The sequence below is a fragment of the Diaporthe batatas genome (genome assembly GCF_019321695.1).
Source record: "Diaporthe batatas strain CRI 302-4 chromosome Unknown Contig00009, whole genome shotgun sequence".
Lineage (NCBI taxonomy): Eukaryota > Fungi > Ascomycota > Sordariomycetes > Diaporthales > Diaporthaceae > Diaporthe > Diaporthe batatas.
In genome coordinates, this window is record NW_025408556.1 from 1,702,646 (window position 1) to 1,723,915 (window position 21,270).

Sequence of the window (21,270 nt, forward strand, 5' to 3'; positions counted from 1 at the left end):
CCACCATACACGTATATATGTACCACTCGCCCAGCGTGACGGACTATGTTTTGATATGCATTAAATGTTATATATTTGTTTACTGAATGACTCGTATGTTTCGGTTTTTTTCCCCCGTCGAGATTTATGAATCTAGCAGAATTTCTTTGCTTTCCCTCTTTTCCAAAACCGGCCGGTGCAACCCGATTCCTGACAGACTCGAGGTAAAATTCATGCCCAGGTCAAGTGATCTTTTCATCCCAGTAGTCCCGTTGGTTTGCGGGCTTGTGGCTTTGACAGTTGTAGTTGTCGGTTTCTCCTCCTGGAGCGGGTCGATATGGGACAACATATACCTCTGGTCATATTGGAACTTCTGGGCCGAGGGAACAGCCTCCAGCGCGTACATGTCGCTGTCGTCCCAGTGGTTGTTGATGGTGCTGAAATCGCGCGTCTCACGCGTGATGTCGACCTCTCGGGTGACTAGGATCCTGCCTAGGTTCTGCTGTATGACGGGCCAGAATACCGGCGTTGATGCACAGATCGTCGCCAGATTCACCTCGAGTGCTGACAAGACGGCTGGTACGCACCCATACCAGCTCGGGTCCAAGGTGGGATACGTCGCTGCACGGTTATTTACCATGGCCACCAGCCTGCAGATGGAGCACACGTTGACACTGCCTTTGATGTTAGAAGTGCTTGGTCAGGGTGAGGCACATCTGCCACGTCAGCGCATTACTCACACCGCGCCGAGGATGAACAGGCCGCACAGCGCCCATCGTGTTCGTGTTTGGATCCCCTTCTCCAAGTACAACGGGATAGGAATGGCAAATATAATCAGATCGAGGGCGACGTTGGTTGCGGCGTGGGTGAGGTATGTCGCCACAAACGTGTCGGCGTCATGTGAACCAAACCCGTATCGTGTGACCTGGGAGTCGGGAATAGTCCAGTCCCAATATGCCTTGATGGGTATACATGGAATCCAGGACAGGAATGAAAAGGCGAAGCCCCACGCACAAACCACGATGATGGTAATGACCGTGAGGATTTGCAATCTTGTCCCCTTGTCAAAGAGCCGAAGGTACTGAAACAAAAGGGCGAGCTTGATGAATGTGCTGCACATGGGATATGTGCCATTTGCAATGTAGAAGGTGTGGATAAACTCCCGCATGCCGTCGAGTCCGAGCAAGAGAAAATGCTGGCCCAGGCCACGCTCGCAAGCTAGATATAGACCCACGGCCTGGCCAATATTGCTCAACACGGCGAGCACAACGAAGACATCGTCCCAACCAGGTATGCGGGTGACGAACAACCGGATCCACAGCCGCCAGATGGCACAGAGCGTCGAGAGGATCAAAAACGAAAAGATCACGCCATAGACGGCGGGCTGGCGATTCAGGATCGGCTCCGGGTCGTTCAGGTTATCGGCCTCGCCGAGAAGATCGAATACCGACGACGAGGACGACATCACTGTGGTGGTGTGGACACACCATGGAGACGGGAATATCAGAGACTGGGCCTGCTCGTCGGGTGTAGCCGAGGAGGTCTCTGGTAATTATGAGAGGAAATTCTCCGCAGAAAAACCAAGGACGGGCCAAATGTGGCAGGAGGATTGGTGCCCCTGCAAGACGGCCTGGGCGACTGGGGGGAGATTAATTTAACAATCAATCCTTGGGACCGGGGGACGGGAATAGGAAAGGACGTCGAGAGCCGGAGATTTAAAAGCAAGGAGGACGTGCATGAGGAGTGGTTGGAGAGGAGAGATCTGCAGGTTTTAAGAGCTGCCACTGCGAGCCTCCGTCAGAACCGGAAAGCCACACTGCTCCTCATGCACTGTCCAACCGTGTGCCGGTCACATCTCGCTGGTACTAATAGTTTCGCAGGGCCGGACGCCATCAGGAGCACATACCACTCAACTACAGACCGGCCTAAACAAGGGAAACGGTTTAGCCGGCACTCGCGCAACGAAACTCCCGGTCTGGGATGGGATACTAAGCAGCCGTTCCTCAAACCAGCCAGCCAACCCAGCACATCCCTCGCCCGCTCGTGAGGGCCCAGCAAGTGCCAGCCAGCAGTGAGAGTGCTCGCTCAGCTGCCGCTCGGGGCAAGGGTTCCTTTCGCCCTCTCCCTACACCCTCCTCTGCCTTAGCCGTTTCGCTTGTGCATGTCAATCACCACCCCCAGTTGACAAGCGGCAGCAGGGTAGCAGTGGGGCCCGGACTGAAACAGGACAGGCACTTTGTTGGGGCGGCGGACCAGCAGTCTGGGCTTTTGTCAGCACGGAGTAGCGCGGGGGGCGTGGGTCGCCCCAGCAGAAGGATCGTCGGAGACCCGGAGCACTTGAGCCTGGGCTTTAACACTGAACAAACCTAAAGGCGACGACGTCCGGCCCGGCCTGCACCCCTCCTCTGGCAGTCTGCCTTATACTCCAGCTGCGACTCTGCACGTCTGGACGTTACAGGCCCCTCTGACAGCGGAAGCATATGTGCTTCTGATATCGAATCTTCCTTGGGGTTCTTCCTTTTTACCCGGGTTCGCGAAGCTCCAGGACTAGGGGGGCCCTATGCAGTTGTAACTGTGCCAACGTTGCATCGCCCGACTCTTCTAGAGCCATTCCCGCGTCCTGATGGCGGGCCAGGTGATTCCTGGGGTCTCGTTTCCATCCCCAGTCCTACCCAAGCGAGGACACTAACGCAGTTCAAGCTCAGCGATAGAGCGGGGGGCCCAGGCACACGGCAGGATTGATGCCACAGACAACACGACGACTAGTCGTCATGGTTCACTCAGTCGAGGGAACTCCTCCTCCCGTCTGCACCAGGTGGCGACGCCATCGCTTGCTGCCACACCCAGTTCGTGCAGCACTAATAATAAGCGGATGGTGGCCTGTCAAAGCGCGCGCACTCGGCTGTGTCCTCAAGTATGGTTCGGCGTCGCTATCGGGACGGTTTGGGGACGGCGCGGAGATCAGACGACACCTGCCAGTGCGCAAACCGCTTTATAAACGCAACGGGAGAGTCCGACGATCCAGGCTTTGCCTGACATCCGCGCCACCGGTCAGCTGCTAGAGATCTCGATCCTAGCTAGATGTCAATAACAATGAATGCCCAAGACGCCGGCCATGTTAGCGGAATTGCTGGTTTGGGCAATATGGTCGTAAGGTGACCTATAACCATCATCTGCGACTCGTGCATATCAGCCTAGCTCACAACCTGCTTGTCATGCTTCCTATTGATCTCGCCTGGTACGCCTAGCAGTACTTGAGGGCATACTATGTTGCCTAGAACAGCTTCAATATCGTCCAAAAGAAGAGACTGCGCCCTGAGACTCCTCCCGGTGCCCTCTACTGCCGGCAGCGGGGATGACTAGCACCGCAGTCTGCAGCCTCTGTAACCCGAGTTGTTGGAAACGCCCTTCAACGGCCCCTTGGGTAGCGTGAAGGAGCTGCACCTATGTTGCATCCATCACATGCCTAACAAACGGCGCCATACTACGGTTGAGTCGCACCGAACTCGTAGCCACATTTTACTTGGCCCGAAGCCTGATCTACACGGCACTCGCCGGGGATCGTCACCTTCAAAGGTTACTTGCTGGTACCCCAGGGTAGGCTTTTCATCCAGTATCACGGGTATTGGTAAGCAGATTGTAAAGTTCGTCGGCTCGGAATTCGTGCATCCAAATGGGCTGACCATCTTGGATTCCAATGGATACAGAGACACAGATCTGATTGTGCATCGTGCTGCCTGCAATCGGTCTTGATAGGCAAGAAGATGTTGACCTGTTTGCCATTGTCCTATGGTATGCGTGGCTATATCGTGCTCGGAGCCGTGGAGCCAATTGTATGTCATTGTCGTTATGTGCCATAGTTATAGCTCGAAGCCTTGGCTTATAATTAACGAGTCTACTTGAGAGAAAGATAGGAGCATTTGGTCCGTGGTTTTTGCATCCCCAGGTACCTTACTTGGGCTTTTGTGTTTAGTAGGAAACGTGATAGCCTTAGAACTAGTTAATGGCAACGCGGTCAACCGGCTGGTCTTTGTCGTCGCACAAAGTACCAGTGGCAGCTAAGTGAAGCATGAGAGCCCGCCACTTTGCGATTTATTTCTCCCCTTTGAGACACTTCGGCTCCCGGCCTCAACTCCCGGCCTCAACTCCCGGCAACCTGGATGCCGGGTACTGTGAGTCACATGATTTGATGCTCGAATTGATACATCCAGAACCACCAGTACTTCTGTATTGGCCGTGTTCCTCCACAAGCAACCGCTTCAATACCCATGTATCACAGATCTAGTTTCCGGTGATTTGCGCCTAGGTAAATGATATCCAGAATGCTAGCACCTACAAAGAATTATGGAGGGGGCTTTCCTCCAAAATAACCCTTGGGAATGTTGTGAACTCCTGGGCAAGGGCGCTGCTATTCGTAAGCGTGCAAAGCGACCCTGGGCCTCTCGTCCAATGCACATTGGATTAATGGATGCAACTAAAAGACATGGCTCACCAAGTAATACCAACCTCGGCATACAATGGCGAAGATGGCCATCCCATATTGTGGACAAGTTCGCAACGGTAGTTGTGCTTCAAAATTCTCCGAAGGTTCTGCAAGGGGCAACCCGGGTTGTCAAAGCCACCGCTAAGACCTGATGACAGCATCACTCCATTTCGAGGCACCAGCACGCAGCACTGAAACCGTAATCTTGGTTCACCTCGATCTCACAAACCTTGGCTGGATTTTCGGCTCGCCAATCACTACATGCACCTTCAATATCGCCCTTTAATTTGGAAACCTTCTCTGCGCCGCGGGTAAAATCTCACGATCAATGCCCTCATGTTCTAGTCGACTCAGGCTCAGCGGGCGAGCAATGCCATCACTCGAAGATCTGCGTGAGCAATGGCTTCATCTCTACCGCACCCGGCTGCCGGGCCTGGCCAAGGCCAGAGATACCGCACAGCCGAAATGGCCTGTCCAGCTCGACCACTGTTTCGCGCGCATCATCCTTGACAACGCCGTCGGTAAGGATCGACCATGGAATCAGGTTTTGAAGAGCCCAGCATATAAGCACATGAGCAGGGAGCAGTTGGAATCTGCCATCGCTCTCGGGCACAAGCTGTCAACTGGTGAAGCAGACCTTGTGGCGCTAGATGAGAGGAGCCTCGCACTGAGGTGCAAGAAGAGTAAAACCAAGACGGAGCCTGCAGCTGCTCCGAAAAGGGAAAAGACTGACTTGGACGACGAGAATCCGCAGGGGCGCAAGAAACAGGCAACTACCGGCAAAGTCTCATCTTATTTCCAGCCAAGTACTGGAGTGAAGCCAAACAAATTGGAAGACAGTATCAGTGACAGCAAAGAGAAAAGTCGCACATCATCCGAGATCATAAACAAGATCAACACGTCGTCCGAACTCACTCCCTTCCGGAAAGGCATTCTGGCACTTCTCACTCAGGTCCCCCGCGGTCGCTACACAACCTACCAGGCACTGGCAGATCACATCTGCAGGACATCGCACAAGTCGTCCGCCAGGGCAGTGGGAAACGCCATGCGAAACAACACGTTCGCGCCCGTGGTGCCATGCCACCGAGTCCTGGCGAGCGACGGGACGATAGGGGGGTTTGGCGGCCAGTGGGGTGAGGGTGGACAGCACGCTTCCGCGAAGCGGAGGTTACTGAAAGAAGAAGGCATCATGTTTGACGGCAGCGGGAAAGCAGTCGGGGGTCCCTTTCGAGGGTTTCGGTAGTTTGCTGTCTGATGAGCTCGGATTGGTGGAGCTACATCTTGGTCCTGCATGCGTTTGCTCTTGGTGTTTCACCACGCCCGGGTCGTGTGCATGTGTGGCGCGGCACCTGGGCGGTGCCTGTCCACGTGTACTACGGGGTACATCAGGCACACTGCAAGGCTTTTTGGGTGGTCAGACTCAATATATCGCACCATAGTATAACAATAAAGTCTATGTATACAATGTGGTCGAGCATCTGTCTTCTACTACTAGTAGTAAATGCCGGCGTTCGTCCCCTTGCATTAGGGTTGACTTCATGCAGCTATGACTTCAACCTCTTTCAGCTCAGTCGCAGATCCCTGAATTCCGGCAACTTCTTCATCCGTCAAGGTGATCCCAAACCAGGTTTTGAGTGCTCTCACCCGCTCAGCCTCAGTAGTGCATGCCTGAACGATCTCCGTCTTCCCGCCCATGTTCCGCTTGACAGTCCCGTTGACCAGCATTACCTTGCCAGCGATCTTGCCCTCTCCCGTCTGCTCGTCTTGGCCTAGTAAGAACTTTACGAGCATGATGGTGAAGTTTTGGAAGCTCCCTGACTTGCTAGTAAAAAAGTTGATCACGTTGAAATCAACCTCAAGGAACTCCGTGTCGTTGAACGCATAGAACGAGTTCCACGGCTTGGTGGCTGAGTTCCGGTACTGATAAACCCAGAACTCGTGCCTGACTGATCCCTGGACGCGCTCGCGCACGAAGCGGACCTCTTGTGACCCGAGGTTCTTGGTAATTGGCCCGGCCTTCAACGGCATCGGCGCAGTCGGGCCATCACCGCCGAATGCGACGTCACAGATATACTTTTCGCACTCCTCACCGCCCGGAAACTCGATGACAAGGACCATATGCGTCATGCCCACAAAGTCGCCTTTCGGTATCCCGTCCTCCCGGAGCCGGATCCTTACCCCAGTAGGGTATACCTCGAAGCCCAGGCTGCGCAGGATGTGCATGAAGAAGAGCGATCCCTCCATGCAATACCCGCCACGGTTGCGCCCATTTTCAATGAACTTTGTGAAGAGTGTTTGAGGGTTCAGATCGACGGTCTTGTGTTGTGAATAATGCAAGAGCAAGTTCTCGTAGGGGATGGCAGCGATCTGGTGGATATGCAAGGCGGTCAATAGCGAAAGGTCGCGAGGCACATCGTCCTGTCGGTATTTTTGAGGCAGCTTGATGTGATCGAAATATTTTAACAGCTGGTCTTTGCTGAACGTTGTGGTATCCACCACGGAGCCCATGATGTTCTTGAGAATGGAGATGGCGTGGATAAAGTGCCAATGAGAGTAGCATGTGCCTAATCAGACTCGCCTGCAGATGCTCGAAGTCTGAGGCTATTACACAAACTTATACATAGTCTTCCTACTACCAAAGGCTCTCGCCAATGACTCACTTTTAAGGAGTCCGGGCGCATTGCACCATTTGACTCAGGATGCGCCCGCCCGGCTTCCTACCTTACTAGCTGCGGGGGAACCCGAGACTGTCCGAGATTTAAAATTAGAATGATCCTTTCCCCAGATTTAGTGTTAGAATGGAAGGAGTTTGCGATCTAGTTCGAGACTCAAAATTATCCACCGTAAAGACGTTAGTAGTGTACCAATCCGAAAACGTAATGTCGTGATGATCCATAGCACCCCGGTATGCAAACCGTGTATGGGGCTCTTCTCCAATTCCATTATCATCCCCCACACAACGCGACCAGGCATTTCCAAACAAAATAAGCACAACCTTGGAAGGGACAAATTGTGAAATCTGGCGAAGTTGAAGTTCAGCTGCAGGGCATTTGGGGGTGAACAAACGTGCAATATGCCGGTCTGGAGCGCTGTATCGGGTTCCTCAGTTGCATTATTGTAGACAGCTGATCTGTGTAGTTGGGCGCGGCGACTGACTCGGAGTTCTATGCCCTGCTCCTGCGCCTTGCATATATCACGCTACATTGTGTATGGCGAATATGATCCGTGCCTAGTTGCCAGGAGGATGTATTTGATTTCTCCTGTCGACATTGCGAAGAAAGTGTGGTTTCTGCGTTGGGGCGGCTGGAGACTGGATATACTAGAAGACGGCATGTTCCCCATCCGGCAACAGTGCATATGATAGAAACCAAGCCAGCGTCAGTGGCACTCACTGGCACAGTGGGATAGACTGTAGGAAACCGGGACTTGGATCCGCCATCCCTCGGGCGGGTTAGGTTGAAATCTATGCCCCGTTCGAACAGGCGAGCGCTTCAGTTCTACGAGGTACACACTATTTGAAATGTTCTGATTCATCATGATGGGCCCGAGCAGAGGCTTCCCTCAAGTTGCCACCGCCCAACTACCAGCATGCGTATTCTCCGACTCAGCTCATCAAATGATGCTTGCGGATACCTGTACTTGGTTGCCGCCCAAACCCCTCAATAGGATGGAGAAAGGCAGGTGGCTGACCCTCGATCGCGCTTCCTGGCCTCGTGGTCAGTGTCCCATCTTCAGTGGCTGCGTGGATCAGGTACCACGTCTTGCAATGGCTATCTTGATGATCACCATGCCTGTCGGGAAGGCAGAGGTCGTGAAGTTCAGGCCGTCTTTCAATGCTCCAATGGGATACTCGAAGATTGTGATGGTACACGGACGGAGTCCTCTGAGAGTTAAAGGCTCTTGGAGTCGCCATCTGGGGTCTTGCAAGGCGACTATAGGCCCCCGCGGCAACGAAGTTGCTGTTGATACTGATTAGGCGCTACCGGCGTGCATGAAGGCTTGTATTGGTGATATGATCACACCAACACCAAGACACAACTATTCCGAGGCTTCAGCCACACTATATTTTTTCTTTATACTATATAACCACTCATTTCTTTCCCAATCTAAAGCTTATATATAAAGTTTTTAATAACTTTATATATATCTTTATAATTCTCTTATAAAGGAACTTTAAATCTACTCTTTCCTTTATTTTTATTATACTTTTCTATATTATTAAGAAATTAATAGTTATTAATAATAAAAGTATAAATTTAAAGAAAGATAAGCTTATTATATTCTCTTTTTATCTTCTTATAAATTACTTTTAAGACTCTTTTTAAGAGTTTTAATACTTTATTATAAAAGTTTTAAAGGTAGTATATTATAAATTATTTCTTTATTTTAAATTCTTTTAAAATTAATTATATATTTAAATATTATATAAATAGCTTCTTTAAAGCTTATAAAGGCTATTCTTTTAAGTAATTAATTAGTAAATACCTAGCTATAATTAACTAAAATATAAAACTACTACCACCCCTATATAAAACTACTACTACCCCTATATAGAACTACTACCACCCCTATATAAAACTACCACTACCCCTATATAGAACTACTACCACCCCTTTATAATAATAGTTAGTATATAACTAGTAGCTAGCTATAAACCCCTTAATAACCTTTACTTAATAAATATTAGGCTATAATTAATTAAAAGAGTAATAATATTTTACCTTTACTTACTTACTCTACTCACTTACTCTAGTAGTATATTATTACCCTCCACTTAAACTAGCTAATTAAAAGCTAAAAATTAGGGTTAGGGTCGGTATTAATTAGGAGAGGCTTAATTAAGTATATAAAAAATTAAAAAAGCTATTTTAATTAATTAAAAGCTTTAAAAAAGAAAGTTTTAACTTAAATTAAAAGTATTCCTTTTATATACCTATTAAAGGGGTAAAGTTATTAAAAATCTTAACTTATATTTTTAATTCCTTAATTAATAAGAGTTTAAGGAATGTAAAACTATAATTATTAAATCTATAAAAATTTAAGCTATATTTTAATATTATTTTCTTAATAAACTAAATATTTAATATATTTTAATATAAATTTCTAAGTTTTTATTACTTTTTAATTTTTAAGATATTATAAAACTAAAAACTATTCTTAAAAGAATAGTATAAAAGTTATAATATTTATTTAATAAAGGTTTTATTATAAAGTATATATATATATTTAAAGGATAATTTTTAATTAAACTTTTTAATATAATTTATTTATATAATAACTATTTTTAATCTTATTATATAACTTTTTAATAATATTTTAATTAATATTATTATTAAAATAATACCTTTTAATTTTATTTATATATTATAAAGTTAAGATTATAAATATTTATTATATTATAACTATTATTATTAATATTATATTCTTTTTAAATATTAAGTTTTAAATACTTATTACTATATAAAGGTACTATATATATCCTTAGATATATATAGAATAGAAGTGAAACCACACAACTATTCTAAAGATATCTACAACACAAGGATCATGTCAGGGCCATGGGCTGAACGCCCGCAGGACCAACCAGTGGGTCCGTGCACTCTGCTTATCTTATCAGCCCAAGTGGCCTCCATACCTCTCGCGACGCGGGATTGCAGCTTCGCTGCCTCCCCCATACTATTCCTTAGGCAACTCTAGTTTTGAATCAACAATTCTTCGCAGACAATTTGAGCCTTCTTTTGCCATAGGTCGCGAGGACCGTCTCAGATCATACTAATCACTATCAACATTATAGGGCGACTGACTGTCCAAGCTGGGAATTGGCTAACAAACCTCAGTGGCACCCTGGTCGTCGCGCGGGTCGGCGGAACAGATGGAGTTGTTGGGGAGAAAAATCAAATCTCGGTAGCGTTGGCAAGGTATCCGCTCTCCTCTGGGTGGGTGGAACTGGGCACGTCGCAAATCCATATCTGGAATTGACCTTGGCATGACCCACGGCTGTCATGCATGTTGGTTCTACCATGCTAAATCAGGAGCAAAGTCCTGGAAGTATCCCCGTTCCCCGTCCAGCGCTTGAGTAAATTTGTGAACCTGATGGGCGAGAAGCAGACATTCTGGTCAAATATATCTTTATTGTCTTGTCAATCTTGAATCTCAATTCAGGCACCAAAATCGAAAACTGCCGTTATTGGGGTTACTTGCCTGGGTGAGACGTAATGGTACATGTACAACCGACAGAGCTTTAGACCCGATCTTGCCTTCTATTTGTTTTTCTCTTTTCTTTTTTTAGGAATATCACTGATTGTGGATAAAATGTATGTTATTATCGTTGTTTCTTGTTGTTATTCAAAGCCTTTTCAACGCGCGGAGCAAGGGCTGAGGCTCGTCCACTGGTGTTCACAGGGTCCATATTTCAGTCTGTGAGGGTCTACGAAAGAGGTCCAATCCTGAAGTTAAGCGCCGTCCCGGGGGTAATGCCAAGGAGTGATGAGCTGAAGTAGGAAATGATTGTTGGTTGTTGGTACCCAGGTAATCATGGCGCAGTGGAGCCCTGCATGGCCCCGTTGCCATCCACCCGACAATGCAGCAGCCCGTGGGCGTTTAACAGCCCGCCTGCATCCAAGAAATAAGTTCCCCCGTAGTCCTGCCCGTCAATGCAATACGATGGACGTTGGTGACTCTGCGGCCTAAACAGTTAGAAAATGTTCTTCGCGCCTCTTTTCTGAGACACACTCATGGAAACTGTTCCCTACTTTCTTCCAACTTAATACCTGATTGTCTCGAACTGCTCCCTACCTCGGTACTCCTTATGAAGGGCTTCTGCACCAAAATGGTCCAAACCCTGTCTCTTCTTATACCTCAAATTGCCTTGGTTCTCGCCGATTCTGCTTGTGCTCCATCTCCCGTTGCGGCCGAGATCGGCAACGTCACATTATCCAATGGCAAAACAGCATGGGGCGTCGCACTCTCAGTGGGATCTCCAAAGCAGAACTTTGCTTTTCTGCCGGACTGGTGAGCCCCCATTTAGCTGCCAAGACAGTATAGGTCACAAGCTTGGAATGCGACCCATGATTGCGATCTGACGATACAGTTACAGGCCTTTGAACAACACAATGCTCTATGGAACTGATGGGCATTGTGTGCTCCGAGGTGAAGATGCATGGAGCAATGCTGCCTGCATAACCTTCCGCGGGGGTGCCTACGACTTTGATTCTTCGACAACTCAGACAAATGTCTCTGCAGAGTCACATCCAGTCGACTCGCGGAACATCACTGAGCCGGCGTACCCAGAAATGGACTTTTTTGCTGACAGGTTGACTCTTAACGAGAATACCACTTTACTTGATTTCCCACTAGCTATGTAAGTTACATTTCTCACCTATTATGGATCCACGTCTTTCATGTTTTAAAATTCTCGATAATGCAACACTTTAGGATTCGCAGCAGGACTAACGTCACCACTAGGCCTAAGAGCGACTGGGGAGAGGAGGCATATTATCCTCTTATGGCTATCGGACTTGGCGCAAACTCAACGATGCTAAATGTTCTAAAGAATTCGGGAAAGATCATCTCACGTTCCTGGTCCTTTTTCTATGGTATTATGACCGGATCAAACCAAGTGAATGGTCAACTAGTGCTTGGTGGCTATGATGCATCGAAGATCTCTGGTGATGGTTCAGAGCATACTATTAGCCCACCCAGCTCGCCTTGCCCAACCAAACTCGTTGTTACTGTCCAAGGCATGGCTCTCAGGTTTGCGAATGGTACAGAAACTAACATCTTTGGGGAGTCTCAATCAAGTGCGCTGGCGGTGTGCCTAATCCCAAACATAAAGACCGCTATGAGAATGCCCCTGACACCATATTTCAACAACTTTCTGAGAGCAACGGGTAGCTCCATCTACTCTATGGATCACAGTCTGGGCCTATATTACTGGAATCTGAGATACCCAGCAGACTCATCTCCGTGAGTATAAACGAAGCCCCGATATCTCCCCCTTTCACTTGATTTCTAATCCCAGTATCTCCAGCTATGATGGCGACCTTCTTATCACGCTGGATACGGGCCTGACTATTACTCTATCAAATGATCTTCTCGTTGTACCACATACCTATATCGACCAAGAGACAGGCGATACGGTCGCAGAAGATACAAATGAGCCTGACCTACTGATCGACTCCCTACAAGGTGTGAGAGAGACTCATATGGCAGCATTTGGGTCAATGTTCTTCTCTGCAGCCTATCTCGCAGTCAATCTCGATGCTGGAAAGTTTACATTATGGGCGGCAAACTCAACAACTACAAACCTTAGGCAGGACCTTCGCGCTCTGGATACTAAAAACGACGAGTCTACCACTTTATGTCAGGCGGGAGAAACAGACGTCCAAAGCAACTCCTCGGGATCAGCACCAACATCCAGCATTACTTCAGGCACTACAGCACCAGATGAGGAGCAAAACAAATTGAGTACTGGAGCAGTAGCGGGGATTTCAGTTGGTGTTATTGTCATATCAATCGCAGTAGTTGGAGGTTTTGTGTCGTATTGGATGAGGCGAAGAAAGAGGACGGCTGCTTATGTGGCAGCGGAAATGGCAGACACATCGAAGAAAGAGTTGGCGACTGGAAACGATCGCCACAGATCCACCACAGATGATCCGTTCGAGCTGCAAGACTCTCACTCTGGCGGACATCACAGGCGAGAATTGCACGAGGATTGGGTCCAAAAATACGAGATGCCCGACTCAGGTCCTCCGATCCGTCACGAGTTGTCTGGATAGTGGGGAAGAACTCAAAGCGTTTGGCAAGATTGCGTACCTGGGTATGTCGGGGGAAGAGAACGCTGATTACAGCTCCTACTTGTTCTCGAATAATTCTCGCAACAAGAACACACCGGGCCCCTCTTGAACCAATCAGAGGTTCAGCAGCCACCACAGCCAAGGTTCCGTTTAGAGACTATTCTAGCATATTAGACTTGTGCAACTATTACCAATCATCTTCTAGGCTGAAATGGGTTACATAATCCAGATGCACATATTCATAGTACGCGCTGACAAGGGTTCTGTCAACCTTGGAACCTGTCAGCATAGCCTCATAGAGCGGGGTTGTCGCATTCCTCCTAAGCACAGCTCACAAGGCTCTCGGGGGACCACAAAGTTTGTGATCAGAAGCTCATCTGGGCACTTTAAACTATCATGTTTGCGTCATCATCCCGTCAAAAGGAGACGGCCAGGTCAGACGTCTTCCCAGACGCAGACATCCCAGACGATCTGGCCTTGGTACGTCCATCTCGAAATGGCACATGGAACTCTACGTCGCCCGAAGAAACCGGAGTTATGAGCTCAGTGCCCAGTAATTCTGTTCGAATGTAAGTATGGGCGTGACCTCTGGGAAAATCGGACCATCTAGCTGACCGTGCTGCTCTTCAACGTACAGATCGCCACATGTGGTTTCCCGTTGGACGGATCATGTCATGACGCTCAGTGAAGAGCAAAGAAGGATGTTCCTGAGAAGGGATCCCAGAGACGACGTGGTCACCTACACCAAGGCTGTTGAGGGTATCATCGACGAAAAGCTGAAGACCAGCAAGGTGGTCCGCGGCACCAAAATGGATCGAACCGTTGGTGAGCTTTCTGGATCTGTGCAGACCCATGGCGGATGCTCTAAGTGGATTATATCCACCAGCTGGACTCATCCTCGGAGGCGTATTCATGGCCTTGTCCGTAACCAAGCGTGTGGTCAAGTACCAAGAAGCTCTTTTGCAGTTTCTCATGAAGGCCACGAGCACCCTGGGCCAGCTTAGCAAGTTCAGAACTGCCTTCCCGGATTCGACAGAGATCCAGACAGGACTCGTCGACATCTTTGACATAATCCTGCAAACGTGTGTTCAAGCGTCAACATTATTTTTTGACGAGAAAGGTAAAGACACGTCCACCAGTCGACTGTTCTGGAAGTCATTCGACAAGGACTTCGGGGCTTGGCAACAGTCCCTGGACACTAGCCTTGAAACATTCGACAGAACAGTCCAACTGGTCTCTGGACAGAGGCTTGGGGACCTGCACGGAGGCCAAATGATGGCACTGCGTGTGCAACTAGAGACCTACAGGGCAGTTCGGAGGAGCGAGACTGAGCGGCTGCAGGAGGAAACAAACCGTCAAGCGCGACTGCTACAACAAAAACAAGGTATGTGACTTCCGAGGTGGTGATTTGCAGCACGGACTGACGTAGGTTCAAGATGAGAAACGAATCAAGCTTTTAGCATGGTTGTCACCACTCTCATTTCAAACAACTCATAACAGCATTCTGGCCACGACGCTTGATGAGACTGGACTATGGGTTCTGCAGCATGAAAATTACGTTTCATGGAAAAAGAAATCCCGTGACGCACTTCTTTGGATTTACGGAAAGCACGGCAGCGGCAAATCGCATTTGGCCGCGAGGGTTATCGAGGAACTGAGAGCCGTCTGCCATGAGAAGAACGCTGCATCAGGCAATAGTGATGAGAAATACTTTGCCGAAAGAAGCATGATTCCCAGTATTCGCGAAATTGAAGAAAATATCACAACCTGGTCGACCGAAGACGAATCGGCGCAGGTTGCATGGCAAGAAGGTGCCGGTCCAACGAACTCTCCCGACAATAGCGCTTGGAATTCCTTGGACGAAGCTGCTAGCCATAAATACGCAACATCAAAAGTCCAGTCGGCTTCGGAGAGGACAGCTCTTGCGTACATCTACTGCAGCTATCAGCAGGTACAGAGTTCCGAGAGATGGAAGACTGGTCGGAGTACAGAGCCAGCAGACCTTTATGACTCCACAGGTCTTCTCAGCTGCATCCTCAAGCAATTATACCAGTTTCTTCCCAAGGCCATGGATGTTTCAGAGCTTGAACATGCTTGCTTTGGAACGGGAGAGGACCTTCCAAGCAGAGAGGCAATCACAAACGGAATCAGAGACATCATTCCAATGTTCAGTCAGTCTTTCATAGTCGTTGACGGCTTGGATGAGTGCAGTGGGATGTCAGGTCTAGAGTTCGAAACATTTTGCACCTTTCTGGTCAGCCTTACCAGTCTCAACCTGTCAGGCACTTCAGCAAACGTTCTGATGTTTAGTCGTCCTGGATACCCAGCAATTACCAACGCCATCAACGACTGTCCAAGCATCGAAGTCGACAAGGGTGCAAATACAAAGGATATCAGTCGGTTCATCGACGACAGAAGTGTAAATCTGACCAGTGACTCTGCGTCTCTGAAAGAGATACAAGGTAGTCTCTTGTATTCAGCGGACGGCATGTTCCTCTGGGTTTCACTCGTCATCGACTCTATCAAGCAAGAAAGAACGGCCAAGAAAATGAAAGCTGCTGCGAGAAATATGCCAAGGGGTCTACACGGGGCGTATACCGATGCCATGAGGCGTATTATGAGCGCGGAGCCATCCATCAAGGATTTGGCCTTGAAGGCGCTCTTATGGGCTACTAACTCAAAAAGACCTCTTTCTAAAGCTCAGCTGCTAGAAGCGTTGGCAATTGAAGAGGGTATGACTTCAATCGGAGAAGATGAGAAGTTAGATCACAATGTCCCCTTGACAAAGGACTGTGCCGACTTACTCGTCCTCAAAGATGGAAATTACACTCTTGTCCATCCTTCACTGGGAGACTTCTTGAGGGGCCTCTGTAACGACAGCGTTGAAGAGCTCGCAGGTTTTCGAGATCTCCAAACCAATGCAGCCCACATCCTTGGAGTCGATTGCCTCACGTACCTCAATTTTCGCATTTTCGCAGAAGGGCCCATGTCGACGGAAGACGCTTTGAAGGAAACCCTTCAGCGACATCCTTTTCTCGAGTACGCTGCGGTTTTCTGGGGAGATCACATTAGAGAAGCACTAGAACAACGCAATTCGAGTCTCGAAGACAGGATTTGCGAACTCTTGGAGCCACCAGCCCGGCGGGATCTCATCCATCAAGTTTATATGCGTTTCTCTAGTCGAAGAGATGAGATCGTCTCAATCTTTCCTTTTCCCTCTGGAACCTCACCGTTACATATTTTATCCATCTTCGGGCTACATCAATTGCTGTGGCGGTACCCCATCACGGAACTCGACATCAATAAAGCTGATGGATTCGGCAACTGCCTTCTTGACTACGCATCACAGAATGGGCATCAAGCCATGTCTAGCAGGATCGTGGAAGAGCATGTGAGGCGAATTCATGATGCCAGCCAAGTAATCGATCGACAATGCAAGAGCAAATCGTGGCTGGTGGGCACAATTATCCGCCACCACTGGACAGACCTCATGATAATATTGCTGGAACTGGGTCACTCCACCAGTCAGCACGGCGCCAGTCACGCACCAACTGCTCTTCACTTGGCTTCGAATTATGGATACACAGATATGATGGAAAGACTCCTTCTTAGTGGGGCAGACTCCGACGCGAGGGATCACAATGGAAAGACGCCTCTGATGATAGCGGCCCGGGCAAACCATCTCGGGGCGACGCAAATGTTACTTGATCATGGCGCAGATGTCCGCTACTGCGACTACGAGGGCTTCACCCCGTTACACTTGGTAGCAGGTGTTCTCAACGGCAAAAAAGAATTGGCTGCAGTCCTATTGGACAGAGGCGCCCGCATTGAAGCGAAAACACAGGAAGGGGCGACACCGCTTCATCGCGCTGCGGCATTCGGGTCAGAAAGCATGATCTCGTTTCTTCTCGACCGTGGAGCGAACCAATATGCAGCCACGCGCGAGCTTAAAGGGACTCCTTTACTTGTCGCGGTCAAGCGTGAGAGAAGGGACGCCGTGCGCCTCCTACTCAGTAGAGGAGCAAGTATCCCCGTCCAGACCCTCAACCATTTTGGTAGCACAGCACTTCACGATGCAGCTGCACTCGACAGTCTAGAAACCATATCCCAGTTATTGAGCATTGATGCTGGTAAGACGGTGTTGGATTGGAGAGATGATGTAGGGTTTACCGCGCTCTCTGCGGCGGCATCCAAGGGCGCCATTGATTCAGCAAAGAGATTACTGGACGAAGGCGCAGACGTTGAGTCAGCCAACAACCTTGGGATGACACCATTACTGATTGCTTTGAACAATGGACACACATCCCTAGCTCAAATCCTTGTCGACGTGTACAAGGCCAATCCTCATCATATTGATCATCGGGGATGGAATGCCATGCACCACTCAGCCCTGTCAGGGGGTACAGAAGACGCACGGATCTTGCTGTCATGGGGTGTTGAGGCATTCACTCAAAATAAGAATCGGCGGACTCCACTTCACCATGCGGTCGCCTCGAACAATACTCAATTCGTGAAGTACTATATCAGAAGCTTTTCTCCGGAGAACGTTCTGATGAGGCAGAAGGATTCCGAACCTCTGGGTATGTTCCTGACCAACTCCCCAGACAGTCCCTGAAATTTGCTCAGCTTGAGTGGCGAGCGGGATCAAACGATCCCATTCTCGATGAAGAGGGGTGCGCGACTAACTCGGGATACAGTACGTTTAACTCAAAGCTATGCAGTCGCATTAGGAGCGGATTATATAACATTGGCGTATTTCGGAGGCTGACAACCATACAATTAATTCTCGTAAAGCTACAGATATTGCCCAACACTAGCACGGTAATCATCCATGATCTGGCAACATGGAAACCAGAACTATGTCTTTGGAGGTTTCAGAATGGAGACCTCGCCATACATCAAGCAGTGACACTTGGAAGGCTCGAGCTCGTCGAGTTCCTTTGTCCCCCAGATGTTATTAACGAACCAGGCGCAGACGGGTATACACCACTTCACTATGCGGTCGAACGCAAGGACTCGAAGATGGTGCGGTGCCTGCTGGAATATGGAGCCGACGCAGACGGTCTCAAGTCAACTGTGCCCAGTCCATTGATCAAGGCACTGAAAGAGGAACAATATGAGATAGCCAATATCTTACTTGACTGGAAAGCAAATGCTGATGCTAAAGACGAGGAAAATTGGCGACCGCTCCACTTTGCCACGTCTGCAGGCCACCAACAGCTCACACGCCGGCTCATGGACGCAGGATGCGAACTAGAGCCTCAGAACGACGAAGGAGACACACCTTTATTTGTCGCTTGCTTCAATGTCTATCCAGAGATCATTGAACTCTTCTTTGACCGAGGGATCAAAGACATAACCATTCAGTGCTCTGGCGGTCTAACCTACGCCCATGTCGCTGCCTATAGAGGACTCCACAGCGTCCTCGAAAGACTTGTCAAGATGAGCACCAAATTGGTATCCCAAACAACCTGGAACGGGCTTGACCCTCTTTGTCTCGCGGCATCTGGTCAGGAGCCTGAGACTGTTGAGCTTCTGCTTGCTTCTGGTGTAAGGCCAGATGGGCCCTACTACACGCAAAGGACCCCTCTAGGCCTGGCTGCGACCCGAGGAGCTCTCAAAATTGTCGAGAGTTTGCTAACGGCTGGTGCGAGGGTCGACAAGATGGGGCCACTGTTGCGAACGCCGTTAATGCTGGCTGTATGGCACGGACATGCTCGGGTGGCATATCGCCTGCTCCAGGCTGGAGCTAATCCATTCCTGCAGGATGAGTTGGTGAGTTTGATGAAACTTTGATATGCCCGAGTACCTAGGGTACTTCTGGCCGAAATGGCGTGCTGGAAATCATTTCCTCGGGGGCATGTGTCTCCTAGCAAACCGCATTGCCTCCTCCAGATAAAAGAAAGCACACTAATTCATCAACAGGGACTTTCAGCATTTGATCTGGCCGCTGGACGACCAGCTATGAGAGCTATACTTGACCCTTGGAGTAAGCGTATTGGGGGCTTTTTGGGAGACAACTTACCCCAAGATGGCTACCAGATCCACGCTCTCCTGCAATTCATTAGCCGGACTGCAAGGGCCATTGCTCGTAACATCGAACAAGGAGCCCCGGCTAGAGTCAGAAATAGCTTTTGGTTGCTGGAAATATCCTCGGATTACTTCTTTGCCCTTACAGATGCGCTTTTATTACTCATTCGCTTTCAACAAGCCGGTCGTGTTCCGAAACCCGAATTCCTTCGGATCACGAGGGGCCCGATGGGCTCCTGCGTTCAAGTTCTATTTGGGGACAATTTCAGATCGGTGCCAACCAAAAAGAATGGGATATACAGAGAGTACAGGGTGCTTTTATCGGACTCTGATGGAAGCGCCACATGCGACTTCTGTTTTGCTGAGCTGCGCCTGGACTATTATTATGTCTGCTGTATCTGCCCGGATAATTTTGCATGTCCTCCTTGTCAGCGCGCTATTACCGTTCTGTCACTTGAGGAGCGGTCCAAGGATTTCGGGCTTTTGGGGAGATTGAGAGATGAAGTCTTCGCTGTGCGACGAGCCTTGAGACCGATCCGCTACCAGGGCCCTGGTGCGATGAAGAGAATTATTTCCCATGGGCCGTGGTTAAAAGATTGGATTTTCCAAAAGGCTGAGGACTATCAGAAGTGGAGAGGCAGTCGGGAAGCCTACAGACACTTTCAACCAGCCAATATCACCGGGTGGAGAATTGTTGACACCATGAAATCCATCCTATCTCAATCAGCTGGCCCGGCCGATGTAACAAGCGACACAGAAGATACAGAAGATGCACAGAGTAAACGGCTAATGACGGAATGGCATCAACTTACAGAGGAGTGGCTTGATATTTTCGAACGCGACTCGGACGGGCTGGCAGAAGATATTGGAGACTTCTGCGACCATCCATACCAAATGTATCTGGCGAAGCGGCCCCGGCGGCTTGACGGGGACGCCGCGCTCGACTCATCTGGGAAGCTCACAGCCAAGTTCTTACACTTTCTGGCGGACAAATACGAGGAAGCAATGGATGTTGGACCAGATGTCATGGACTTTTTGGAATCAAAAAGCTTTGATCACGAGGGGTCCGAGGATAGTGTTGCCCAGGAATGGTTCCGAGACACCGAAACACGCGAAGGCTCTACTCAACTTGAGGAAACTGCAGAAAGAAGGAGTGGCACACGCTCTCAGGCCGATTACACATCAGAAAGCTCCTCATCGGACGAGACCTCATCGGAGACCTCAGAAACTCTGCTCCAGACAAGACGGGAAGATGGTGACATGGTGGGAAACCTTGAAGAATTTTTAGACAGTCTGCTGGCGAAACGGAATTCTCTCGTCGAGTTTGGTCGACTGACGGAGGAAGAGGACCTGATTCTCAATACGGCGTGGAACATGGCCCAGGCCATAGTCTATCAAAGCACACCGCGACCATCATTGAAGGAGATTTCGAGCAAGGATCAGGATTATTGCAGTGCATCGACGACAGCTTTGCAATCTGATCGCGGTGGGTATGGTGACAATGAACCTTCGAGCTACGGGACGCCTAGATCTATGTCTCCTGTGGCATGGTCTTAGATATATACGTATGTATAGGTACAGCTTAATGTACCGAATCAAGTTCAATTCTAACATTAGCTTCTCATTTCGAGAAAGATAGACTTGTCAAATCTCCCGATATGGTCCATTTTACTCGGCCGCTCCTGGCTCAGGACCCCCCACCGAAAGCCTTATGCAACGTGTTATCCGATTCAAACATCTCGATTATTTGCACAGACAACGAATTACTCGGGATCCAGCAAATAAACAGTCTTTGATACATTCCATTATGGTATATCATGGCCAATATCATCAGTGGACCGCATCTTCATCCCTTTATCAGGCTGCTTGTCAACGATATTTCAAGTTTGCACAAATCGCTCAGCCAAGATTCAAGGGGACTGTGTGACATGCGGAAGGAAGGAGGAATGCATACGAGGAGGATTTAAATGTCTGGCCCGCATC

At 49.0% G+C, this 21,270-nt stretch overlaps 4 protein-coding genes across 4 annotated transcripts; 2 read left to right on the plus strand and 2 right to left on the minus strand.

The window, feature by feature from the left end:
• Positions 1-103: 103 nt before the first annotated feature.
• Positions 104-1,686, minus strand: KVR01_008082 (uncharacterized protein). Its single transcript, XM_044792749.1, has 2 exons — positions 720-1,686; positions 104-653 (listed from the first exon to the last, which is right to left on the minus strand). Exons 1-2 carry the CDS (start codon positions 1,442-1,444, stop codon positions 125-127), a joined length of 1,254 nt encoding a protein of 417 aa, XP_044643060.1. The 5' UTR covers positions 1,445-1,686; the 3' UTR covers positions 104-124.
• A 3,146-nt stretch (positions 1,687-4,832) lies between these two features.
• Positions 4,833-5,705, plus strand: KVR01_007713 (uncharacterized protein; the record flags this gene model as incomplete). Its single annotated transcript, XM_044787491.1, has 1 exon — positions 4,833-5,705. One exon carries the CDS (start codon positions 4,833-4,835, stop codon positions 5,703-5,705), a length of 873 nt encoding a protein of 290 aa, XP_044642691.1.
• Positions 5,706-5,998: 293 nt separating this feature from the next.
• Positions 5,999-6,970, minus strand: KVR01_007689 (uncharacterized protein; the record flags this gene model as incomplete). The annotated part of the gene is made up of 1 exon (XM_044786909.1): positions 5,999-6,970. One exon carries the CDS (start codon positions 6,968-6,970, stop codon positions 5,999-6,001), a length of 972 nt encoding a protein of 323 aa, XP_044642667.1.
• A 6,589-nt stretch (positions 6,971-13,559) lies between these two features.
• KVR01_007760 (uncharacterized protein) lies at positions 13,560-20,844 on the plus strand (the record flags this gene model as incomplete). The annotated part of the gene is made up of 5 exons (XM_044794069.1): positions 13,560-13,826; positions 13,895-14,641; positions 14,694-17,837; positions 18,227-19,032; positions 19,183-20,844. Exons 2-5 carry the CDS (start codon positions 14,110-14,112, stop codon positions 20,842-20,844), a joined length of 6,144 nt encoding a protein of 2,047 aa, XP_044642738.1. The 5' UTR covers positions 13,560-13,826; positions 13,895-14,109.
• Between the last annotated feature and the right edge of the window lie 426 nt (positions 20,845-21,270).

Excerpts from the sequence above, each read along its gene's own strand:
- KVR01_008082 (XM_044792749.1), bottom strand. The coding sequence starts at position 1,444 with ATGTCGTCCTCGTCGTCGGTATTCGATCTTCTCGGCGAGGCCGATAAC. Across the intron at positions 654-719 it reads CTGTTCATCCTCGGCGCGGT|TGTCAACGTGTGCTCCATCT; the intron begins GTGAGTAATGCG and ends CATCAAAGGCAG.